Here is a 20,258-nt window from a genome sequence, read left to right on the forward strand (position 1 = left end):
TCTATTTTCTTTAGCCACCTCTGTGATGAGAGCATAACATTTGTGTGACATGTTTTGTGAAGATCCACTCAGGGAAAGACCCTTGAACTTGTCCTCCATGACCTGTCCAGGGAATAACATTGCTCACTGGAAAAATGTTTCCCTGGGGAGACCAGAGTGTCCACTTCCTTTGGCTGTGTCCACCATGGGGATTCCAGAGTGCTCTGACCTCAGGCTCCTAGTGGTGGCTGTTCCCACTACAAGGAATGCAGGAAATAGCAGAACAGAAAGAGGTGGGCAGGCTTGGGGGAGAAGGGACACCTCCACAGTTACAACCCAACTCAGCCTGCGTTTACCGAGAGACTGGCTGTGTGCCAGGCCCTGGGATCGCAGGTGTCAGGGGCCCAGGCCCAAACCGTGAGGAGCTCAACCTGAGGACAGTTTTCAGGACCTCGTTAGAATTAGCATTCACAACCTATGAGTTTTGGTTTTCAGCCTCCCAACTACAGTGGGTGCTCTAGACCAGTGGCCTCCAACCCCTGGGCCGCGGACTGGTACTGGTCCGTGGGCCACTTGGTACCAGTCCACAGAGAAAGAATAAATAACTTACATTATTTCCGTTTTATTTATATTGAAGTCTGAATGATATTTTATTTAATTTTTTTTTGTATTTTTCCGAAGCTGGAAACGGGGAGGCAGTCAGACAGACTCCCACATGCGCCCGACGAGGATCCACCCGGCATGCCCACCAGGGGGCAATGCTCTGCCCATCTGGGGCCTCGCTCTGCTGCAACCAGGGCCATTCTAGCACCTGAGGCAGAGGCCATGGAGCCATGCTCAGCGCCCGGGCCAACCCTGCTCCAAGGGAGCCCCAGCTGCAGGAGGGGAAGAGAGAGACAGGGAGGAAGGAGAGGGGGAGGGGTGGAGAAGCAAACAGGCGCCTCTCCTGTGTGCCCTGGCCGGGAATCGAACCCAGGACTCCTGCATACCAGGCTGACGCTCTACCACTGAGCCAACCGGCCAGGGCCACGATGTTTTATTTTTAAAAAATGACCAGATTTCCTCAGTTACATCCGTCTAAGACTCACTTTTGACGCTTGTCTCGGTCACGTGATACATTTATCCGTCCCACCCTAAAGGCTGGCCCGTGAAAATATTTTCTGACATTAAACCAGTCCATGGCCCAAAAAAGGTTGGGGACCACTGCTCTAAAAGTCCCAGCTGGAAGGGTCTTCCCAGCTGCCCAAACCCCTCAGTTTACAGGTGATTAAAACAGTGGGCCCACAGAGGGAAACTGACCTGCCCAACATCACACAGCAAGTCCACAGCAGAACCTAAGCCTGGAACCCGGGTTTCCTGTTCCCAGTGTTTGCCAGAGATAAATAAAAGGACTGTGCAGCAATGTGGCCTTGAACCTGCCACATCTTTGACCCATTTTCTCATCATCAAGATGAGGATAATACCTGCCTCAAAGAATTCTGAGTTGTGTGATATCCACACTCAGTGCCTGGCACATAGTAAGTGCTCAATAAAACATAGCACTTATTAGTGTCTTTATCATTATGAGCTGGACTTATTCAAGGACTTTCCATTCCTCCATTCAGCAGGTGAATATTGAGGGCATACCTGTTAAACAGGACACAGGGCCCATCCCTGACTTCAAGGACTCATAGTCTTGTTGGGGAGACACAAGTAAACAGGAGATGACAGTGCTGTGGGGTGAGTTCTCCAGTGGGGTGACCAAAGAGGATAACAGGAGTACAAGGAAGAAGTGGCTTATCAGAGCTTGCTCAGTCAGCGAGGGCCTCCCAGAGGAAGGCTAGCTAGATGTTTTCTAATGGATGAGAGCCACATAAAGAGTTAGCTGAGGGAATGATGTGCATAAGGACTCGAATGAGGGAAAGAACCTGGTGAGTTCAGAGCTAGGGAAGGGGAAAACAAGACGGTGAGTTTGATGGAGGTGCGCTGGGTGAGGAGGCCTGGACAGGAGTGGCAGAAAAGAGCCAGCTGTGACAGCCTCACTCCCCTTCAGGACCTTCTGTGGCTGCTCATGCCTGGGGCCTTGCCTGGATGGTTGTCCTGTGTGACTTTGGGCAAGTCCATTCCCACCTCTGGGCCTCAGTTTCCCCTGCTGCAGAAATAGCAGGGTGGGTAAATACAATCTCTCAGGCCCCTCCCAATATAAGTGCTTTGCCTCCTTTGAGAAACCAGCCCCTCCCTATAGACTGAGTTTCACTCCAGGCTTATGTTCTGCCAGAGCCGGACAGAACAGGCCTTTCCTCTTTCCTCTTCTCTCTGAACCCTGGGTCAACTCAACCCATGTCATTTTTTTTTTTTTTTTTTTTTTTTTTTTGGTGGTCATAATTGAACTCCCACCTCACTGCTTTGCTCTGTGTGGAAAGCCTTGACCTTGGGCCAAAGTTCAGGAAGCCAGCCCAGACCTTGGGCTGGGGGCCAAGGTGGGAAAAGAGGAGGCGGAGAGCAGCTCCCCAAAGAAAAGAGCGGTAAAGGTCAAGGACAGTTCCCTGGCCCTCGTCACGTTTCTGTAGCCAAGCGAGTGCAGGCTGAATTGAACTGAATCCAGGGAGTTGATTTGGGACTGAGCTGCAGGGAACTGGAAGTCTCCAGGGTGCATTCCCAGCTGGAGGCGCTGGACTGGGTGTTTACATGGAGAACATTGCCATCTAGTGGTCAATTCTATTCTGAGCTGTGAGCCAGCTCTCCTGTCCTGCTACCCTGGCATGGGTGTCCCTCAGGCATCATTTCTCTCCTGCAGGTGATGGACAGCTCAATGCCCCTGATTGGAGAGCATGTGGAAGAGGACAAACAGCTGATGGCGGACCTTGTTGTCTCCAAAATGAGCCAGTTCCTGATGCCAGGGGGCACAGTGCCCTCGCCCCTGAGGCCTTGGGTAAGGTCTTCGGAAACAAAGTGGACTTTGTAGCCATGAGAAATGTCAGGCTGTCTGCAAATGGAGGGCCCTTGGATCCAAAGGAGATACCCCCCAGGAAGGAATCATTTGGGGAGAAAAGAATGGGGTGTGGACAGAAGCTGGGCATGGGGAAAGCTTCTACACCCTGCTCCTGATGGTAGACTTTGCGAGCTCCGAGGGGTTCTTTGTCCCTCCATCCAGGGAGGAAAACCTCACCTCAGAAGGGCTGGGTCATCTATGGGCAGAGATTATGAACATAAGTCCGTTGTCTTTTCTTTGTCCTCATGCTGGGCCTGAGGAAGGAGCAGGGTGTGTGTGTGTGCATGCACGCACGCATACATGCATGCATACATTCATGTCCGTGTACACACATGCCCTTTGTGTGATCCCAGGGCACCAGTCAATAGACCACTGTCTTCCGTTTCCCCATCCCCCAAACTCGACAAGTTCCCCTATAGCTCCTCCCGTTTGAAGCCCTCACCGGATCATTTTCCAGAGAATTTGCTAGCTTCCTAGCTTTCTGGAAAAACAAGTGTCAAAACCTGCTCCACTCCTGGCCCACAAAAAACTTGAATCTGTGATAACAGACAACAGAATAGTGGTTATACTTGATGGGGTTGCTGGCTGGGGGTGGGGTCAGGGAGGACCACAGGGCAGCCTTCTCCACTGGAAATATTGTCTTGATCTGGGTGGTGGTCACATGGGTGTATACCTGTGTAAGATTTCATTTTGTTGTACACTTAAACATTACACATTTTATGTAAGTTTTTCCTCAGTAATGAAAAGATCTTTGTGAATCCTGCCCCCCCCCCCCCGTCGGTCCCCTCCCCCCAGAAGTAAATGGCTGTGGTAATCACAGCCAACTTCTCTCCTCTTCTTCTGCTCCAGGCTCAGCAGACTAAACCAGCAAAATCCCCCGGGGCAGCCCAGCTGGGGACTCCGCTGGGACAGCCCCAGCCACGCCCACCCACACAAGGTAGGACCCACAGCAAGCCATTAGCAAAGCTGGTGAAGGGCACTGAGGGATCCAGGCGCGATTTCTAGAAGGCACGCTGGAGAAAACCCACCTTAACCATTACCCACGGAACCTGTGCCCTCACTGTGCAGAATGAGTGAGACTCTAAGCCAACAAAGAGGGAAGGAAAGATGGAGAGTAAATTTAAGTACCTAATATGTGCCAGGCACCATGCTAGAGACTTTCCCATCAATTGGCTCATTCTTAGTCCCCAGTCACTAGGCAGTGAAAACTTCGGTGTTTTCCTACTATGGAGGTGGATGTAGAGGCTTTGTCCAAGAAGTTGTGACAAGAAAATGGCAGGTTTACACATCTGCTGCCTCAGATCTTCTAGAAAGAGTCTGTTTCCTGGCCACCAGCGGTGCCTGATGGGAGATTTATGAGCCAACCGACTAGAGCAGGGGTCAGGAACCTATGACTTGTGAGCCAGATGTGGCTCTTTTGATGGCTGCATCTGGCTCGCAGACAAATCTTTAATAAAAAAATGTTAAAAATATAAAACATTCTCATGTATTACATAATCCATTCATTTCCTACCACTCATGTTCATGGTTGTGGGTGGCTGGAGCCAATCACAGCTGTCCTCTGGGATAACACTAAATTTTTATTGGATAATGCGTAAGGTACACAGGTCGTTGTATGGCTCTCATGGAATTACATTTTAAAATATGTGGCATTTATGGCTCTCTCAGCCAAAAAGGTTCCCGACCCCTGGACTAGAGTGAGAAAAAAACGAAGAAAGGAACACTATGGATAACCTTGTTGAATGAAATTGCTCCTCAAAAATTATTGCAGTGTTACTATTTAAAACGACACCATTTATTAGAGAATGAGAAAACTATCAATGATATGGTGAAAAGAAATCATTGCAGTAACTAACTTTCTCCCAGAATGTCGGCTGCTCGGGTGTCTCACACACAGGCCCGGGGAGGAGATCTGCTGTGTCCCCTCTGGCATTCAGAGCCTTGGGCATGCTCACTGCTCCATTGCCAGCTTGGAGCTTCAGAGCAGAATTGCATCAAGAAGCCAGGCTGAGCAGTTTCACAGCGGTCTCTAAGGGTCTGCTTTCAAACCTACCCAAAAGAAAGCATTACTATCACTTTGTGCCCCAACCTGCCCGCCCCCCCCCCCCCCAGTCGCTTTTATTAAAGTAACAGATTCATTGCTTCTTGGGGAAATCGGCCGTGGCCACTCAATGGCTTCTTCTTCTACAGGTCTTAGGTAAAACTCCACATTTCTCCTTTTTGCCTTTGCTTATCTTCTTGGAAAAGCAGAAAGCATTTAACAAAAGGGAGATTGCATAAGTTACACAACTATGGACAAATGAACACTGGGATTCTTCTTCAGCAGATAAGAAGACTCCTTTTTTAGGCAAGTTACATCCCTCCTCTGAGCCTCAGTTTCCCCAATGATAAAGGAGGATGTCACTGCCGTTCTGTTTAGTGATGGGAGGCTGTCCATGAGATAGCGCAGTTGAAGCAATTAGCAAGGTGTCCAGCACAGAGGCAGTACTAAGTAGGTATTAGCTCCTCCTGCTAATAGTGGACTGTTAATAGCAACTTATATAACTTTATGAAAGACTTATTAATAACTGGTATCTTACAAACAATTATAATATATGTGTTGTTCTTAATGATTTTTATCATTAACCATCGTTATAACTAATGCAGCCCCACTGCTCCCAGCCTGGTGATAGGCTCCCAGCTATAAATGTTTAGAAGAACTTATTCATCCCCCTGCCAGGCTCCTGGCCGTGCCTCTGCCCTCCCCTCTCCGTTCCCACTCTGCCTCAGGACTTACTTTTTAAAACTCATTTGAACAGAGCACTTTCTAAAACAGAGCGCTACTGTATTCTGGTTTCCTCTCGGGCCCAGAGTAGAGACATGCTTGATAAAGAGATATTATTTTAAGGGACATGAGGCCAAACACACTTTTAGTGAGTTGAAAAACAATCCATTTAAAACCAATTAAGATAATTAAAGAAAATGCTCATTGAATTCACATTCAGATTAACAAATAACAAGGCTAATTTAAAAACAATGCTTCCATTGAGTTCCTGAAATAACAAGATCACATTATTCACTTTTTAACTCACTGTTATTTTCAACTCGGTAAAAGTGGTTTTCTTTTAATAAGCCTCATCATTTTTAGCACCAATCCTGTGCTTAGGCAAATACTATATATATATTCTCATATATATATATATATATATATATATATATATATATATGAGAATATATATATAAAGTATATGTTGATATTTTTTTGTGTGTAACTAGAGTGTCCCTTGATGTATCCCAGGAGTATAATAGGGACTCAACAAAAAGTTAATAAATGAATCAGTGCATGTCTAGGTTTTCCAAGATATTGTCAGTGGGGGGTGGAGGGGGAGGAGACTTCAGATAAAAGTCAAAAACAGATGTTTTCTTTGACCTGCAGTGGGTTTAACAAAAAAGTAAGCCAACATTTAAAAATCGGGCTTTTATATAAACATGCAGATTTGCAGTGTCTCTCGGTAGAACAAGAGCTCTAGGAACAAGGAACCTGAATTCCTACAAAGCAGACGTCCCTGACAGTAAGGCACAGCTGCTCCTTGGACAGGGCAAGGACTCCCCCCATCTCAGGTCTTCTCCTCCCTATTGTCACAGCCACTGAGACACAGTGTCAATTGCTTGCACTTCTTTAGAGAAATGTCTCTGAACTATATTTTTACCTAAAAAGTGGGGGGGGGGGGATTTAAGCCATATGATTTTTCTGACGCTCATCTTATTTTTTTATATAAACTGCCTGGCCCTATAGGTGTTTGAGTTTTGAGACCCCTATAAGGTCTTCCAATCTACTGGGACTTATAGTCATGAAAGATCAAGAATGAATGAAAGCCACATGTGATCAGCTGCTAAACTGGTGCTGCCATTTTATCCAACCCAGTGCTATGCAGGCTCACAAAAACATTCTAATCGGGGGGTCAGGTGGCTCAGTAGCCCAGAGAGATGTGACTTACCCAGTCACACAGCAAGTTAATGGCAAGGCTTGGCTCAAGACCTGGGGCTCCTGGGCCAGTCTGGTATTAGGACCACCAGACATGCAGACCGTGCCCTCAGTAAAGGGGACCAGCTGAGATGGTGTGAGGGGGAGGTCAGCAGACATCCAGTCCTTGTCCCCTGTGCCTTGCTCAAAGCTGTCTCCACTGAAGGAAACCAGCTTTTCTCAATTTGCACAAAGATCTGAGGACTCAAGGCAGCTCTGTGAGGTATAGCGCAGTGGTTGGCAAACCCCAGCTCACAAGCCACATGTGGCTCTTTGGCCCCTTGAGTGTGGGCTCAAAGGCCAGCTTAGGAGTACCCTAATTAAGTTAATAACAATGTACCTACCTATATAGTTTAAGTTCAAAAGATTTGGCTCACAAAAGAAATTTCAATCTTTGTACTGTTGATATTTGGCTCTGTTGACTAATGAGTTTGCCGACCACTGGATAGTGGAAGGGAGAGAGGGAGAGAAGGAGGGAGGGTGGAAGGGAGGGAGGGAGGGAGGGAGGCAAAGAAAAAAAGGGATGGAGGGAGAGAGGAAAAGCAAAATAGGACCTTTGAGTCACAAGAATCTAGGTTTGATTCTTGGCTCTTCCCTTTACTGGAAGTGACGTGTTAAGCAAATTATATTATATCTAGGACTGTTTCTTTGTAAATGGGAGCATTAATGCCTAACTTTCAAAGCTGTTGTGAGGATGCCAGCCCAAGGCCAGGGACAAAATTGGTGCTCAGCAGACAAAATGAAGCTCAAGTGAGTGGAAGTCTATTATGAAAGGGCTACAGAGATGGGTTGCAGCCCTCTTAAACTCTGTCTCCCCTATCTGAAGTGACCTCACAGCACAGTGAGGATGAACACAGGCACCTCCTCTCCCAGGGGCAGGTGGAGCCTGGGAAGAGAGACCAGCAGGCAACTAGCACACTGAGCTGTCCTGACATCCTGGATTGGAGGGTGAGGAGAGTGAACCTTACTGGCTTGGGGCCTTTGAATGCCAAAGTCACTACTGGATGGCTTATGATGCCCTGTTGCTTGTAGGTGACTGTATGCTCTGTGCAGTGACAGGGAGAAGCCAAGATCCCCTGTGGGCTTTCTGTAGCTATTCCTTCTCATTGTGACACCTTAATGAGGCTTGGTTTCCACTTCTGTGGGATGAGACGGTATCTTCCCCCTTTCCATCTTCTGGGGACAGTGTCCACAGGCATTCAGAATGTCCAGCGTTTGACATACCGCTGGAGACTGTCCTGCAACACAGCCTCTAACAAAATCAGGCTGTCCCAAACCCCTGGTGACAGACTTGTTTCCCTTTATACCGAGAAGACTGAGGAAGCTCTGAAGCCTGCACATGGCAGGTGCACAGGCCGACCCACCAAGTAGATCAGGGGTCTCAAACTCGCGGCCCGCCCACCAATTTTATGCGACCGCAGACTGGCCCGCAGATTAACCCACGAAGTTTGATTAGTCTGCTGGCCGCACAAAATTGGTGGGCGGGCCGCACGGCTGCGAGTTTGAGACCCCTGAAGTAGATGCTGAAACCCAAGTTCTAATGAGGCTGTAATGAAATACCAGGTCGGAGGGGCCTCTGGCGGCCGCACGTGTGCAGAATGTGCCGCAACATGGCCACGGGGGCTTCCTCACTGAGGGGCAGAGAGCTGTTGTGAAAGTGTTGATGGCACAAGCACAGACTCAGAAAGCTAAATTTTTAAAAATGAAGCTTTTCTAAGGAATGAAAACAATTAAAAGGCTTGTTCTGTTTAAAACAAACAACAACAAAAAAAAAACCAAAATAAAACCAGTATCTTTCTTACCAGCCTCTGTCTCAAGCAAACAAGACCTTGCTTTGGAAAGTTCTTAGAAAACTTGACAGAGCTATCCAAAAGTAAGGGGTAATTCTTTCCAGTGTGGAAAGCATCCATGAGCAAGGAAGGGGATGAAACTCCCTCATAGTCCGACCATTTTTGTCATCACCGCTCAGTGCCTCCTGTGTGCACAGTGAGCACGTGTCAGACCCCAGCTACATCAGTCAGCTCAAGCTGCCAAAACAGAATAGCAGAGACCGAGTGGCTGCAACAGCAGATACGTGTTTTCTCACAGTTGAAGGCTGGAAGTCCAAGATAAAGGTGTCGGCAGGATTGAAACCTCTCTCCATGACTTGCAGATGGCCACCTTTTCACTGTCATGGCCTTTCCTCTGTGCATGTCTGCCCCTGGTGTCTCCTTCTCTTCTTATAAGGACACCGGTCCTATTGGTTTAGGGCCCCACCCTTATGACCTCATTTAACAATAATTACTGCCTCTAAAGGCCCTATCTCCAAAAACAGTTCCATTGAAGTTAGGACTTTAAAATATGAATTTAGAGGGCACACCATTCAGTCCAGAACACCACCCTGGACCTACTGTATTAGAATCTTTGACAAGATCCCCCTGGTAAATCCCATACACAATAAAGTTTGAGGCACACTGGCTTTAGTGCCTAACCTTCCTGTCTTTTTTGCATAACTTTATCATAGTGCAAAAATGCAATAAAACTGTATGTACTGTTTTATAACCAGCTTATTTTGGTTAGCAGTATATGGCATTCATCAACAATATCCAATATGACTTATTATTCTGTGACATCATACATAATGACCACAACATATTCCATTATTTGGGTTTATCTTACTGTTTCTAATCAGTCAGGTACTTACATTGTTTTCCATTTTTTACTGTTTTAAAAATGCTATAATGAACGTCCTTGAAGCAACATTTGTTTTAAGCCATATTATCATAAGAACAATTTTAATGTAATAAAATTTTTTCACCCTGTAGGGGGCCCTCGCCAAGCTCAGTCTCCTCAGCCACCAAGATCTGGAAGCCCCTCCCAACAGAGACTCTCCCCACAAGGCCAGCAGCCCCTGAGCCCCCAGTCTGGATCCCCACAGCAGCAGAGATCACCAGGCTCTCCACAGCTGTCCCGGGCATCCTGTGGCAGCTCTCCAAACCAGGCCTCCAAGCCAGGTGCCACCCTCCCCTCACAGCCCCGGCCCCCTGTGCAAGGCCGCAGTACCTGCCAACAGGGTGAAGAGTCCAAGAAGCCAGCACCACCCCACCCCCATCTCAAGTAAGTCCTTTGGGATTGGGATTGGTATCGGGTGGAGTTGGGGTGTGGGTGGAGCTGGGATGACCCAGGGTCTCAGATACAAAGGAAGACACACTGAGGCCTCACCCAGACTTGAATGGGGTAGAAGGAGGCCTAGAAGATGAACTTAGGTAGAGCCCAGCAAGGTGAGAATGTAGATTAGGCCCTACCATGATCCTCCTGATATACATGCATCAGTTATCTCTTGCTGCATAACAAGCCACTCCAAAACTTGGTGGCTTAAGAACCAACCATTTCCTTTGTTCATAATTTGTTGGTGCAGCCATTTGTTCTGAGTTTCGCTCAGTGGGGAGGTTCTTCTGCAGGTGTCTTCTGTAGCGTTGCCAGATAAGATACAGGATACCAAGTTAGCTTTGACTTTCAACAAACAGTAAAGAATGTGAAGCATAAGTATGCCCTCAAATATTGCATGGGATATACCTATACTAAAAAAGATTTGTCTTTTATCCAAAATTTAGATTTAGTCCTATATCTGTATTTACTAAATCTAGCAACCCTACCTCCAGGGATCACTCATAATGCTGCAGTCGTCTGGCAGTGTGACTGGAGCTGGATGGCCCAAGAGGGCCTCGGGCACATGTGTTCGCTGGTGCTGGCTATCAGCTGGGCCGCTCTGTCCATGGGTGTCAGCCTGCCCAGTGTCCTCACGTGGTCGAATTACATTCCAGAGAGGCAAATGCAGAAGTTTCCAAGCCTCTTGAGGCCTAATCATAATAGCTTCACCATGTCTTTTCCTTCCATCCCCTGCTTTTGGTCAAGGTGAGTCACAAGGCCAGGCCCAAACTCAAGAGGCAGGGAAATAGACTCTCGATGTGATGACCTACAAAGTCCCATTGTGAAAGGGTGGGTTACAAGGACAGGAGGAGTCTGCTCCGCCACTGCTGTATCGTCACTTGTGTAATCTGTCACAACACACATGTCCATTCTCTTCCCCCTCAAACTCATCTCTTGGTTTAAGGTCAGAAAGAGAGATGTCAAGTGTGGCTTTTATTGGAAAATGCCCTCCCTTCCTTCAATTCCAAACACTAACTTTGATAATCATAGTTTAACATGAGCATATACTGTCTACTCAGTATGTGCCAAGCACTTTTTTTTTTTTTTGTATTTTTCTGAAGCTGGAAACGGGGAGAGACAGTCAGACAGACTCTCGCATGCGCCCGACCGGGATCCACCCGGCACGCCCACCAGGGGCAATGCTCTGCCCACCAGGGGGCGATGCTCTGCCCCTCCGGGGCGTCACTCTGTTGTGACTAGAGCCACTCTAGCGCCTGGGGCAGAGGCCAAGGAGCCATCCCCAGCGCCCGGGCCATCTCCGCTCCAATGGAGCCTCGGCTGTGGGAGGGGAAGAGAGAGACAGAGGAAGGAGAGGGAGAGGGGTAGAGAAGCAAATGGGCGCTTCTCCTGTGTGCCCTGGCCGGGAATCGAACCCAGGACTTCTGCACGCCAGGACAACGCTCTACCACTGAGCCAACCGGCCAGGGCGTGCCAAGCACTTTACCTAGTTGCTTTTTAATTCGCACAAGCTTGGAAGTTAATAACTATTACTCACATTTTATAGAGAAGATATTTAATAGTATTAAATAAGAGAAAAAAGTTTAAATAACTTGCCAAAATTTCCACTCACTGTTAGAGCTGAGATTGAACACAGGGCATCTAGTCTAGTCCATGGATCGTGCTAACCATCATTTTTTTTTTTTTTTTCATTTTTCTGAAGCTGGAAACAGGGAGAGACAGTCAGACAGACTCCCGCATGCGCCCGACCGGGATCCACCCGGCACGCCCACCATGGGGCGATGCTCTGCCCACCAGGGGGCAATGCTCTGCCCATCCTGGGCGTCGCCATGTTGCGACCAGAGCCACTCTAGCGCCTGAGGCAGAGGCCACAGAGCCATCCCCAGCGCCCAGGCCATCTTTTGCTCCAATGGAGCCTTGGCTGCGGGAGGGGAAGAGAGAGACAGAGAGGAAAGCAAGGCGGAGGGGTGGAGAAGCAAATGGGCGCTTCTCCTGTGTGCCCTGGCCGGGAATCGAACCCGGGTCCTCCGCATGCTAGGCCGACGCTCTACCGCTGAGCCAACCGGCCAGGGCCTAACCATCATTTTTTAATACATTCCCGTGACTCAAAAATCTAAGATATCAAAGCTGTGCATAGATAAACCTTACTCCCACCTTATTCCCATCCAGTGCTTTCCTGCCTCCTGCTCCCCAGAAGTCAGCTCCTTGTGTATTCCTCCATAGTTTCCTTATATCAGGGGTCCCCAAACTTTTTACACAGGGGGCCAGTTCACTGTCCCTCAGACCATTGGAGGGCCAGACTATAAAAAAAAAACTATGAACAAATAAATCCCTATGCACACTGCACATATCTTATTTTAAAGTAAAAAACAAAACAAAACAGGAACAAATACAATATTTAAAATAAAGAACAAGTAAATTTAAATCAACAAACTGACCAGTGTTTCAATGGGAACTATGCTCTTCTCACTGACCACCAATGAAAGAGGTGCTCCTTCTGGAAGTGCGGTGGGGGCCGGATAAATGGCCTCAGGGGTCCGCATGCGGCCCGTGGGCCGTAGTTTGGGGACCCCTGCCTTATATGAATATGAAAATGTTTTCATTTTCTCCTCCCATTGATTTTTTTTTACACTATCCATACCATTCTTTTGCTTGTTTTTTACTCTTAACAATAAATCCTGGAGTCAGCTCATTGAAATTTCTCCTTTTCATAGCTGTAGAGTATTCTACCATATAGTTGTACTATAATTTATCTTACTAATCCACCGTAAATAAAAATTTGGTCTCTTACAAAGAAGACTGCAATGAGTAACTGAGCACATGCTACTCCTTACATGTGCACGATCAGCTATAGGGAAAAACACATATAATAGTATCATTGGATCAAAGGATAAATGTGTTTGGTTTGCTAGATATCAGCAAGTGACCCTTCAGGCAATAGGGCATAGTGGCTGAAAGCACAAACTTCTAAAGTCAAACTGTCTGGGTTCAAATCCCATCTCTACCACTTTAAAGCTGCATGACCTCAGAAAAATTACTTAACCTCTCTTTGCTTCCTCACTTGGAAAATGAGGACAACAGTACTTATTGCACAAGGGTTGTTACAAGGATTAAAATGAGCTTAGGCACAGTTAGTGCCTGGAGGGCTGTTGGCACGGTACAACACACCTGTGGCAGCCCAGCTAATCACAGGACAGGTGAGGCCTTTGGGACTTCAACGCCAGATTTGGACACTGATCGTATAGTAATCTAGCTAGAAACGCTAAATCTCCTGGGATATTGCTCCAAAGTCTTGTTTGGTTCAGTTCAAGTTGGCAGGCATTTATCAAATGGCTATTCTGTGCCTAGTCCTGGATAAGGCCCTGTGCAGAATCTGCAATGGGTAAAAGTCCCTGTGTGAAAGATTTTGATTTTTTTTATCGTGATCACAAGACCTTGTGTGGATCTCTTAAACCTGGGATACTTGTATCATCTTCCTATGACTGTCACCTCCACTAACCTGGGGGCATCTGGAGAGCATGACCTGAATTGCATTCATCTCTGCATCCCCACTGCCTGGCGCTGGGCTGGGACAGAAGTTCAAACACTGAGGTTCAAACAGTGGTAGTCACCATGAGAATCCCAAAAAGGGCTGCAGTCAGCAATGAGGGCTTCAGGGAAGAGGTAGGAATGAACCCCAGAACAGAGCTAGAAGTTTGAGGGTAGCTCAGACAACCCTCCCTTTTACCGACAAGCAGTAAGTTGCTTGCCCATGGCCAGAGGGGTCAGATGGCAGAGGGGTCTATAACACAGGCCTCCAGATTCCCACAGTGCTGGAAAGTACAGAAGCAACCTGCGGTTGTGGTTGCTTCTATACAGCACTCAAGTTTACAACGTGGGTTTGTACACAGAGAGTAGTCACACTACGCCAATAATGCCTGCCGTCTGAGCAGCCTGGTTAGTGGGAAAAGTGGGAGCCGTGGGCACTCCTGTTACTTGCTGTGAGCCCCAATTTCTGTACCTAAAACAGAATACCAGTATCCACCTTGCAGGTTAAGTAATGTGTGACACACCCAGGGTCATGTAAGCATTGGAATGCCTGGTTTCTGGCCTTAACATCCTTGTGATGACTGGGCTCACCAGCTGGCGGCTTCCAGGCAGGCCCCCCACGACTCTTCTCCTCAGCAGTCCGGGCCTGGTCACCACCACACTCCCTTGCCTTTCTGTTGCAGCAAATCCCAGTCTCTGACTAACAGCCTCAGCACATCCGACACTTCCCAGCGCAGGACCGCAAATGAAGACGAGGCCAAGGCCGAAACCATCCGCAACCTGAGGAAGTCCTTCGCCAGCCTGTTCTCCGACTAACCCGGTCCAGCCTAGGAAGAGTGGACCCCCCCCCCACCTCATCTTCCTGCTCAGCCTTGGTTCCTGATGGAACAGAATGGAGGGCCTGAGAATAGACTTTCTAAATGCCTTTGACCTAGGAACTGAGTATCTATACGTGTTCCCACTTTCCTTCATAGTGACATTCAGCTTTGTCCCACTGAGTGGTGGGCCTTTGAGAGCCTGCAGGTTCCTCAACACGGGCCTTAATGATGGGCATCCCATCACCCTGCCCACCCAGATGCTTGCTTCCCTGCCTCAGATAACCAAGTGAGATGTCTGTGTGTGGCTAGTGTCCTGTCTTTTAGTGTTTTGCTTGCCTTTGGGCAAAGGCCCCACCTCCTCTCGGCCTGGCCCCAACTCCATCAAATGCAGACCCTGTAGTCAGACCTCAGCAATACAGGAGGCAATAACCTAAGGACAGTGTTTTGCAAACAAAAGGGGGGAAGCCCAGCCAGCGGGACCTCTCACCCACCCACGCTGGTTTCATCAGGCTAGAGGCCACACCTCAGACAAGGCAAGCAAGGGCCTCTCTCGCCTGGCCACCTGTGGGCTCCTGATGACCATGGAAAGCAACCAGATCCTGTGTACAAGTGGGGCCTCTCAGAGCATGGTAGAAACAGAGGAAAGCTCTGGAAATGCGGCTCTTGCCCAGCATGGACAGCCAAGGACAGGCCACAGGCTCTCTTAGGAATCATTACTAGTGCCCAGAGGAGGAGGAGGATGCCCTCAATTGCCCAAGGAAGGAGTTAGGGTAGGGCTCATTCGCCCATGCTGTTCCACCGCCAGGAATTTCCTCTAAATTCCATCAGGAATGCTGTTTACTGTGCAAAAATATATGAGGAACCAGAGAATCAGCAGATTAGTGTCACAGGACCATAAACAGTAACTTCTAGGTTGGCATTTCACAAACTGCATGGCAAGATGTAGGTTACTCAGTTACAAAAGGGTCCCTTGGCCAAACATGCTGAGGAAACACTGCTTCTATTTCCTTTTCTGAGATTGGTAGCACACATTCCATGTCAAAGGCTCCTGGAATTCCTGCGTGTGACATCAGCTTTAACTATGTCTAACCCAAACCTATCGGACTCAACAGGCTGCCGGTAGAGCCGCAGAACGCAGTGCTGACGCCCTTTCCAGTGCTCCTTCTCTACATCAGATGGCCTCCCACACCGGATGGGAGCGGGGCTATCCCCAATCACCCAGCACCTGTTACTAGACACAGGGCTGGTGCCAGAACCAACCTCCTGGTCCCAGAGAGAGCCCAGTATATTAAGACATAGCCAGTGTGATGCCAGTACAGCCCCTTTGTGTCCTGAGACAGGTCTTGCCTTCACTGTTCACGGGGGAGGGAGAGAGGTAGACAGGAAAGTGCCTTTGGCTTGGAGCTACATTCTGAATAAAAGAATGAGAAAAACCATGTAGGGCAGGGTGTAACACCCAGAAGCCCATGGTTTGGGGGCTTAGAAACAGGAAATACCTGAGGCAGTCATCACTGGGAGAGATTAAGATCAGAAGTCAATCTCAGCCACTTCTCATTTAGTAATAAAGTACAGCTCGAAGCACACAAAAAGGGATGCTAGGCTAACAGTTCCTCAAAGTGCGGGCCATGGCTGTGCACCTAGCTGGCTTCATCTCAGACCAAAGGAGTCAGCCTTTCTGGGCCTAAGGTCCAACCCTCTATCTTTGTCATCTCCCCAAGTGTTCTGAGTGCACACGGAAGTGAGACCAGCAGCCCTGAGCTGCGGCGTCTGGGAGAGCTGCTCCGTGATCAGCAGTACTGGTGTGGATTCATCACAGCCTGGGGCCTCTCTTTGGGTGAGCAAAACTAGTAGCTCCATGAACAATGACTGTGTGGCTTTGATTTTCACATTTTCCTTTATTCTGTCCCTAAACACATCTCAATATTCAAACTCTATCCCCCAGAAAGTCCAACTACAGCAGCACAAACTCCTTTGTCAGGCTGGACATCCCGATGTTTGTAACCGTGCACAGACAGGTGATCCATGATGTAACACTGGTTTATACCAACACGCAAATCAATTTTCCCACTGGTCTGTAAGCACCGAGATCCCCACAGTGGACTGTGTTCTCATACAGGTTAGCACATTCCTACCCAACATTTAACTTTAATAACTGATATTTTAAAAATGGGAATGGACAAAGAGCAAGGGTGAGCGGAGTCCCTCTGTAGGAATTCTAAAAGGTGTTTGTTGATATTTTTTGCTTTGCTTCACCATTCTGCTCCAAAGAGAGGCTGGCAGTTTCCCTCCACACCAACATTGTGAAGCTGAACCGTGACAAGGATCCATTGTTTTGTGGCAGTGTAGCACAGTGAGCAGGGATGTGTACTCACAGCTCCCACAGCCACCTCCACCAGCCAGACACCCTCCAGATGGTCCCCCTAGCAACATGAAAAATGGTCCTGTCATTAAATGTAAAACCACTTTCCAGGGACACTGGAGCACACACCACTTCTCACTCACTCACTCCCTGCACTCTCTCCATCACTACGACATGCCTTCCCAACCTCCAGGGCCTGCTCAGGCGGCGTAGTTCTACCTCTCCAAACTTCAGGGGTGAGGGGCCTTCACTCACATGGTAACAACACCTTGGATGCAAACCCCAAGAGCCTGAATATCAACTACCTGCTGGCAGTTCTGCCCTGACTTCACTGGGAAAGGCAGTCTCGGGGAAAGCAAGCTGGTGCACATCTCGTGAATGAGGTAGGTGAGGAAAGCACAGAGTACACTGCTTGGCACACAGCAGGTGGTCAGGACATGCTTAGGTTGGGATTAATAAAATGTAAACAAAAAGTTAAGATTGAAGCAAAAGTCTGTTTTATTTCTAAGAGGGCCAATGTGAGGAGGTCACTTGCTCAAGAACACAAACCAATAGAAAGATTAGTAAAATAAAGTAAGCAGCCTAAGAAAATCTACGGCACACTTTTTGCCCTCAGAAAGAGGTTTCAGACTGCAAACTGAGTCAGCAGAGAAATGAAAGCAAGCAGAATCGGGGCCATGAGACTCCCCCCACCCCGGGTGAGCACGGCCCACAAAGGTGAGTTCCTGCAGGGCTGGCGGCAGGGCAGGGGGATGAAAAGGGGGGAGGGGGGAGGTGCCATTGTCAGCATCAGTCTGGAAGAAGAGGCTGGGAGCAGACCAGGACAATATGAAAGTCTGTACAGAGCCGACCCCACACCAGTAGTCCCATGCTGACCACATACCACACGCAGCCCAGGGCCAAGCTGCCCCACAGCAGCGCCAGTGGGAGCCACCCCACAGGCATGGTGCCGGGGAACCCTGCCCTCCCAGAGCTGCAGAGCAGACTGAGCTTTTGTGCTTCCCTCAACCTTACTTAAGCAGGTTGGTAGCTCATTTTGTCCTATGCGTTTAGAATTGGTGAAAGGATGCAGGTTAGTCACAGTTTAAGCTGGTTAGGTCAGCCTTGCAGGCATCAGCAATAATTTATTTTGGAGGAGCAGCTCATGGCCTAGGAGCTCTTCTGCATCTCAAATGTTTTCTTTATCCTAGAGAGCAAGCTGGCTGGTTACTAACTGTAATGACAAGTGTCAAAGTTGCCTTTGACTCCCAAGCAGTCAATGACTGAATTCAGTTTCACCCTAAGATTTAGACTCTAATACCCCGCCGGGGTCGCGACCCACAAAGAACCGCTGCTCTAATAGAAGATGGCACCTTTGCTTTGATTAGACAAGCTGGAAGGTTGGGCAAATAGCAAGACAATTTAGTTCACTGACCAAACAATGCATACAGGGCACAGAAGCCCCCTTGTTTCCAGACAAACACACAGCAATAGGTGACACCTAGACAGGCAGATCCTGTGTTCAGAGCTCCCTCAAGCAGCAGGCAAGGAGAAAACAAAACCGCTTGTGTTTCCTTTGGAAAACCAACCTAAAACTCAACATTCTTTCTACAGTGTGTATGTGTTATTCTTTAAAAATCTTAAATATTCTTCATTATTTTTACTTTGGTCCTCCCACTTTTAACTTCAATTTCCAAACACAGAATATTTTAAGTATCTACTCTTCATGGTCTTTCATTGAGTCCAGAGAGAAGGTAATATTTTCTTGTCCTTCAATTAACATTGCACTTGTTTTGCCATGGAATAGCAGAAATTTAAGTGCTGAAACCTATTGGAGAATTCCAGGAGACACTTAAAAGTTAAATATTTTCCATGACATACCTAGTACTTCCCAAATATCATATCCACTCCACATCTTCTGGAGGCAACGGGAGACTATGTGAAGGAGTATCAACTGTGCTCACCACACAGGAAAGAATGGGGCCTGCCTGCTCCTCCCCCAGGCTCTGTGATTTGGTAGCTACTGCCTAAAATAAGAGAAAGGCAAACCTTAACGCTGGGCCTGAGCATAGGAAGCAAAGGGAGGAGTGTCCAGCTGCATTAGAGGAACCATCAAGAGATACTAGGCTAAGCAGTGGAATCACGGAGAGCCAGGCACGAGTGGGAGGAACAGAATTTAACTGTCTTTACATAAGAAATCATAAAATCTTAAGTGGAAAAGAGAGGATCCCTCCCAAGACTCGATTTCCAGTCATGCCAAATCATATCTGTCATCTATGAATAAAGAGGAGAAGGGGGTAGCAAGCGCCTGTTAATAAAAATAGCTAAGAGGGAAAATTAGGGGTCACAGAAAGTCATTAAGACTGCAAGCCAATGACGTAGAACAGCATCTTACTAAAATGCCCACCACAGCACTCTATCTTATTTCCATTACAAAATATCAAGGTGATGTCGGAAAATTAGTCATTGGGCTACCGCCAAACCATGATTTCCTTCTCATTATACACCAGCAATACGTAAAGCTCAACAGCCTCAATCTAATGAAAAGAACACAGATTTTACAAGCTTCTGACTATAAATTTAGCTATTCAGGAGAAAAAGCCTTCAGAGTTGTTTTAAGACTAAGCTATTGTGAGAGGACTGCAAATTTAGACGTATGGCACACTGCCCACATCCTCCACTGAGAGAAATTTGTACCATGTGCCAGTAAGTCTGAGATGAGGCTAGAGAGCAGCGTCTGTCTCTGCGGGACATCAGCACCACTCACAGACCCTCAGGGCCATTCGAAAACGCTGGATTTGGACAACTCGTTGCTTTATGATATTTGGTGCTTCTGGTCATCACTATGTCCTCCCGCCCCCACCACATATACACACACCACACACAGAGAGCAACCTGACATTACAAGGGCACAAACAGGTATACTGGAGAACAAGCGTATATTTGGACCCATCAGTTTTAGGGTGACTCTTGCAGCCCAGATCCAATTAAAGCCATATGGTGCCTACTGGACACTCACTTTGGAAAAGCTGTCCTGCAGCTCAGTTACTACCCGATTCCACTGCAAACGTTGGCAGCCCCAGAGCCCTTTAGCTACACATTAAGCTACTATAAAGGTGACATGGCCTCTGAAAAACCATATTTCTGACGAAATTTTCTTCACTGTGATGGAAAAAGAAGACTATTATGTGTAGCAAAAAAAAATTTTCACATGTATGTAGGACTAAAAATATTCTCACAGCACGTAACATTCCAAACCATTTCCTTACATGCAAAACAGATTTTTTAAAAAGCAGGAAGACATTGGCAATATTCCGAACTATTTTCTACAGACAGTAACCAAGTTTTATTCCTGTGTTGTCATTCAGATTTTTGTCACTATAGCATGTTTCTATGGTTCTTTGTAAAATAAGACACTTGTTTGGCCTTTTTCTTATTATAGGAAAAATAAACTTTGAATTTTGTGTAGCTTAA

At 47.5% G+C, this 20,258-nt stretch overlaps 1 protein-coding gene across 1 annotated transcript in view; it reads left to right on the forward strand.

Annotated features, from left to right (window-relative positions):
* The window catches only part of SYN3 (synapsin III), a 443,069-nt gene extending 423,121 nt beyond the window's left edge, over nt 1-19,948 (forward strand). Inside the window, exons 11-14 of the mRNA XM_066259929.1 lie at nt 2,756-2,890; nt 3,800-3,887; nt 9,758-10,049; nt 14,312-19,948. Coding sequence (XP_066116026.1) covers nt 2,756-2,890; nt 3,800-3,887; nt 9,758-10,049; nt 14,312-14,444 — 648 coding nt within the window. The 3' untranslated portion in view covers nt 14,445-19,948. The remainder of the gene's footprint in view (nt 1-2,755; nt 2,891-3,799; nt 3,888-9,757; nt 10,050-14,311) is intronic.
* Nucleotides 19,949-20,258: the final 310 nt, after the last annotated feature.

This window comes from Saccopteryx bilineata, chromosome 1 (assembly GCF_036850765.1).
Source record: "Saccopteryx bilineata isolate mSacBil1 chromosome 1, mSacBil1_pri_phased_curated, whole genome shotgun sequence".
Lineage (NCBI taxonomy): Eukaryota > Metazoa > Chordata > Mammalia > Chiroptera > Emballonuridae > Saccopteryx > Saccopteryx bilineata.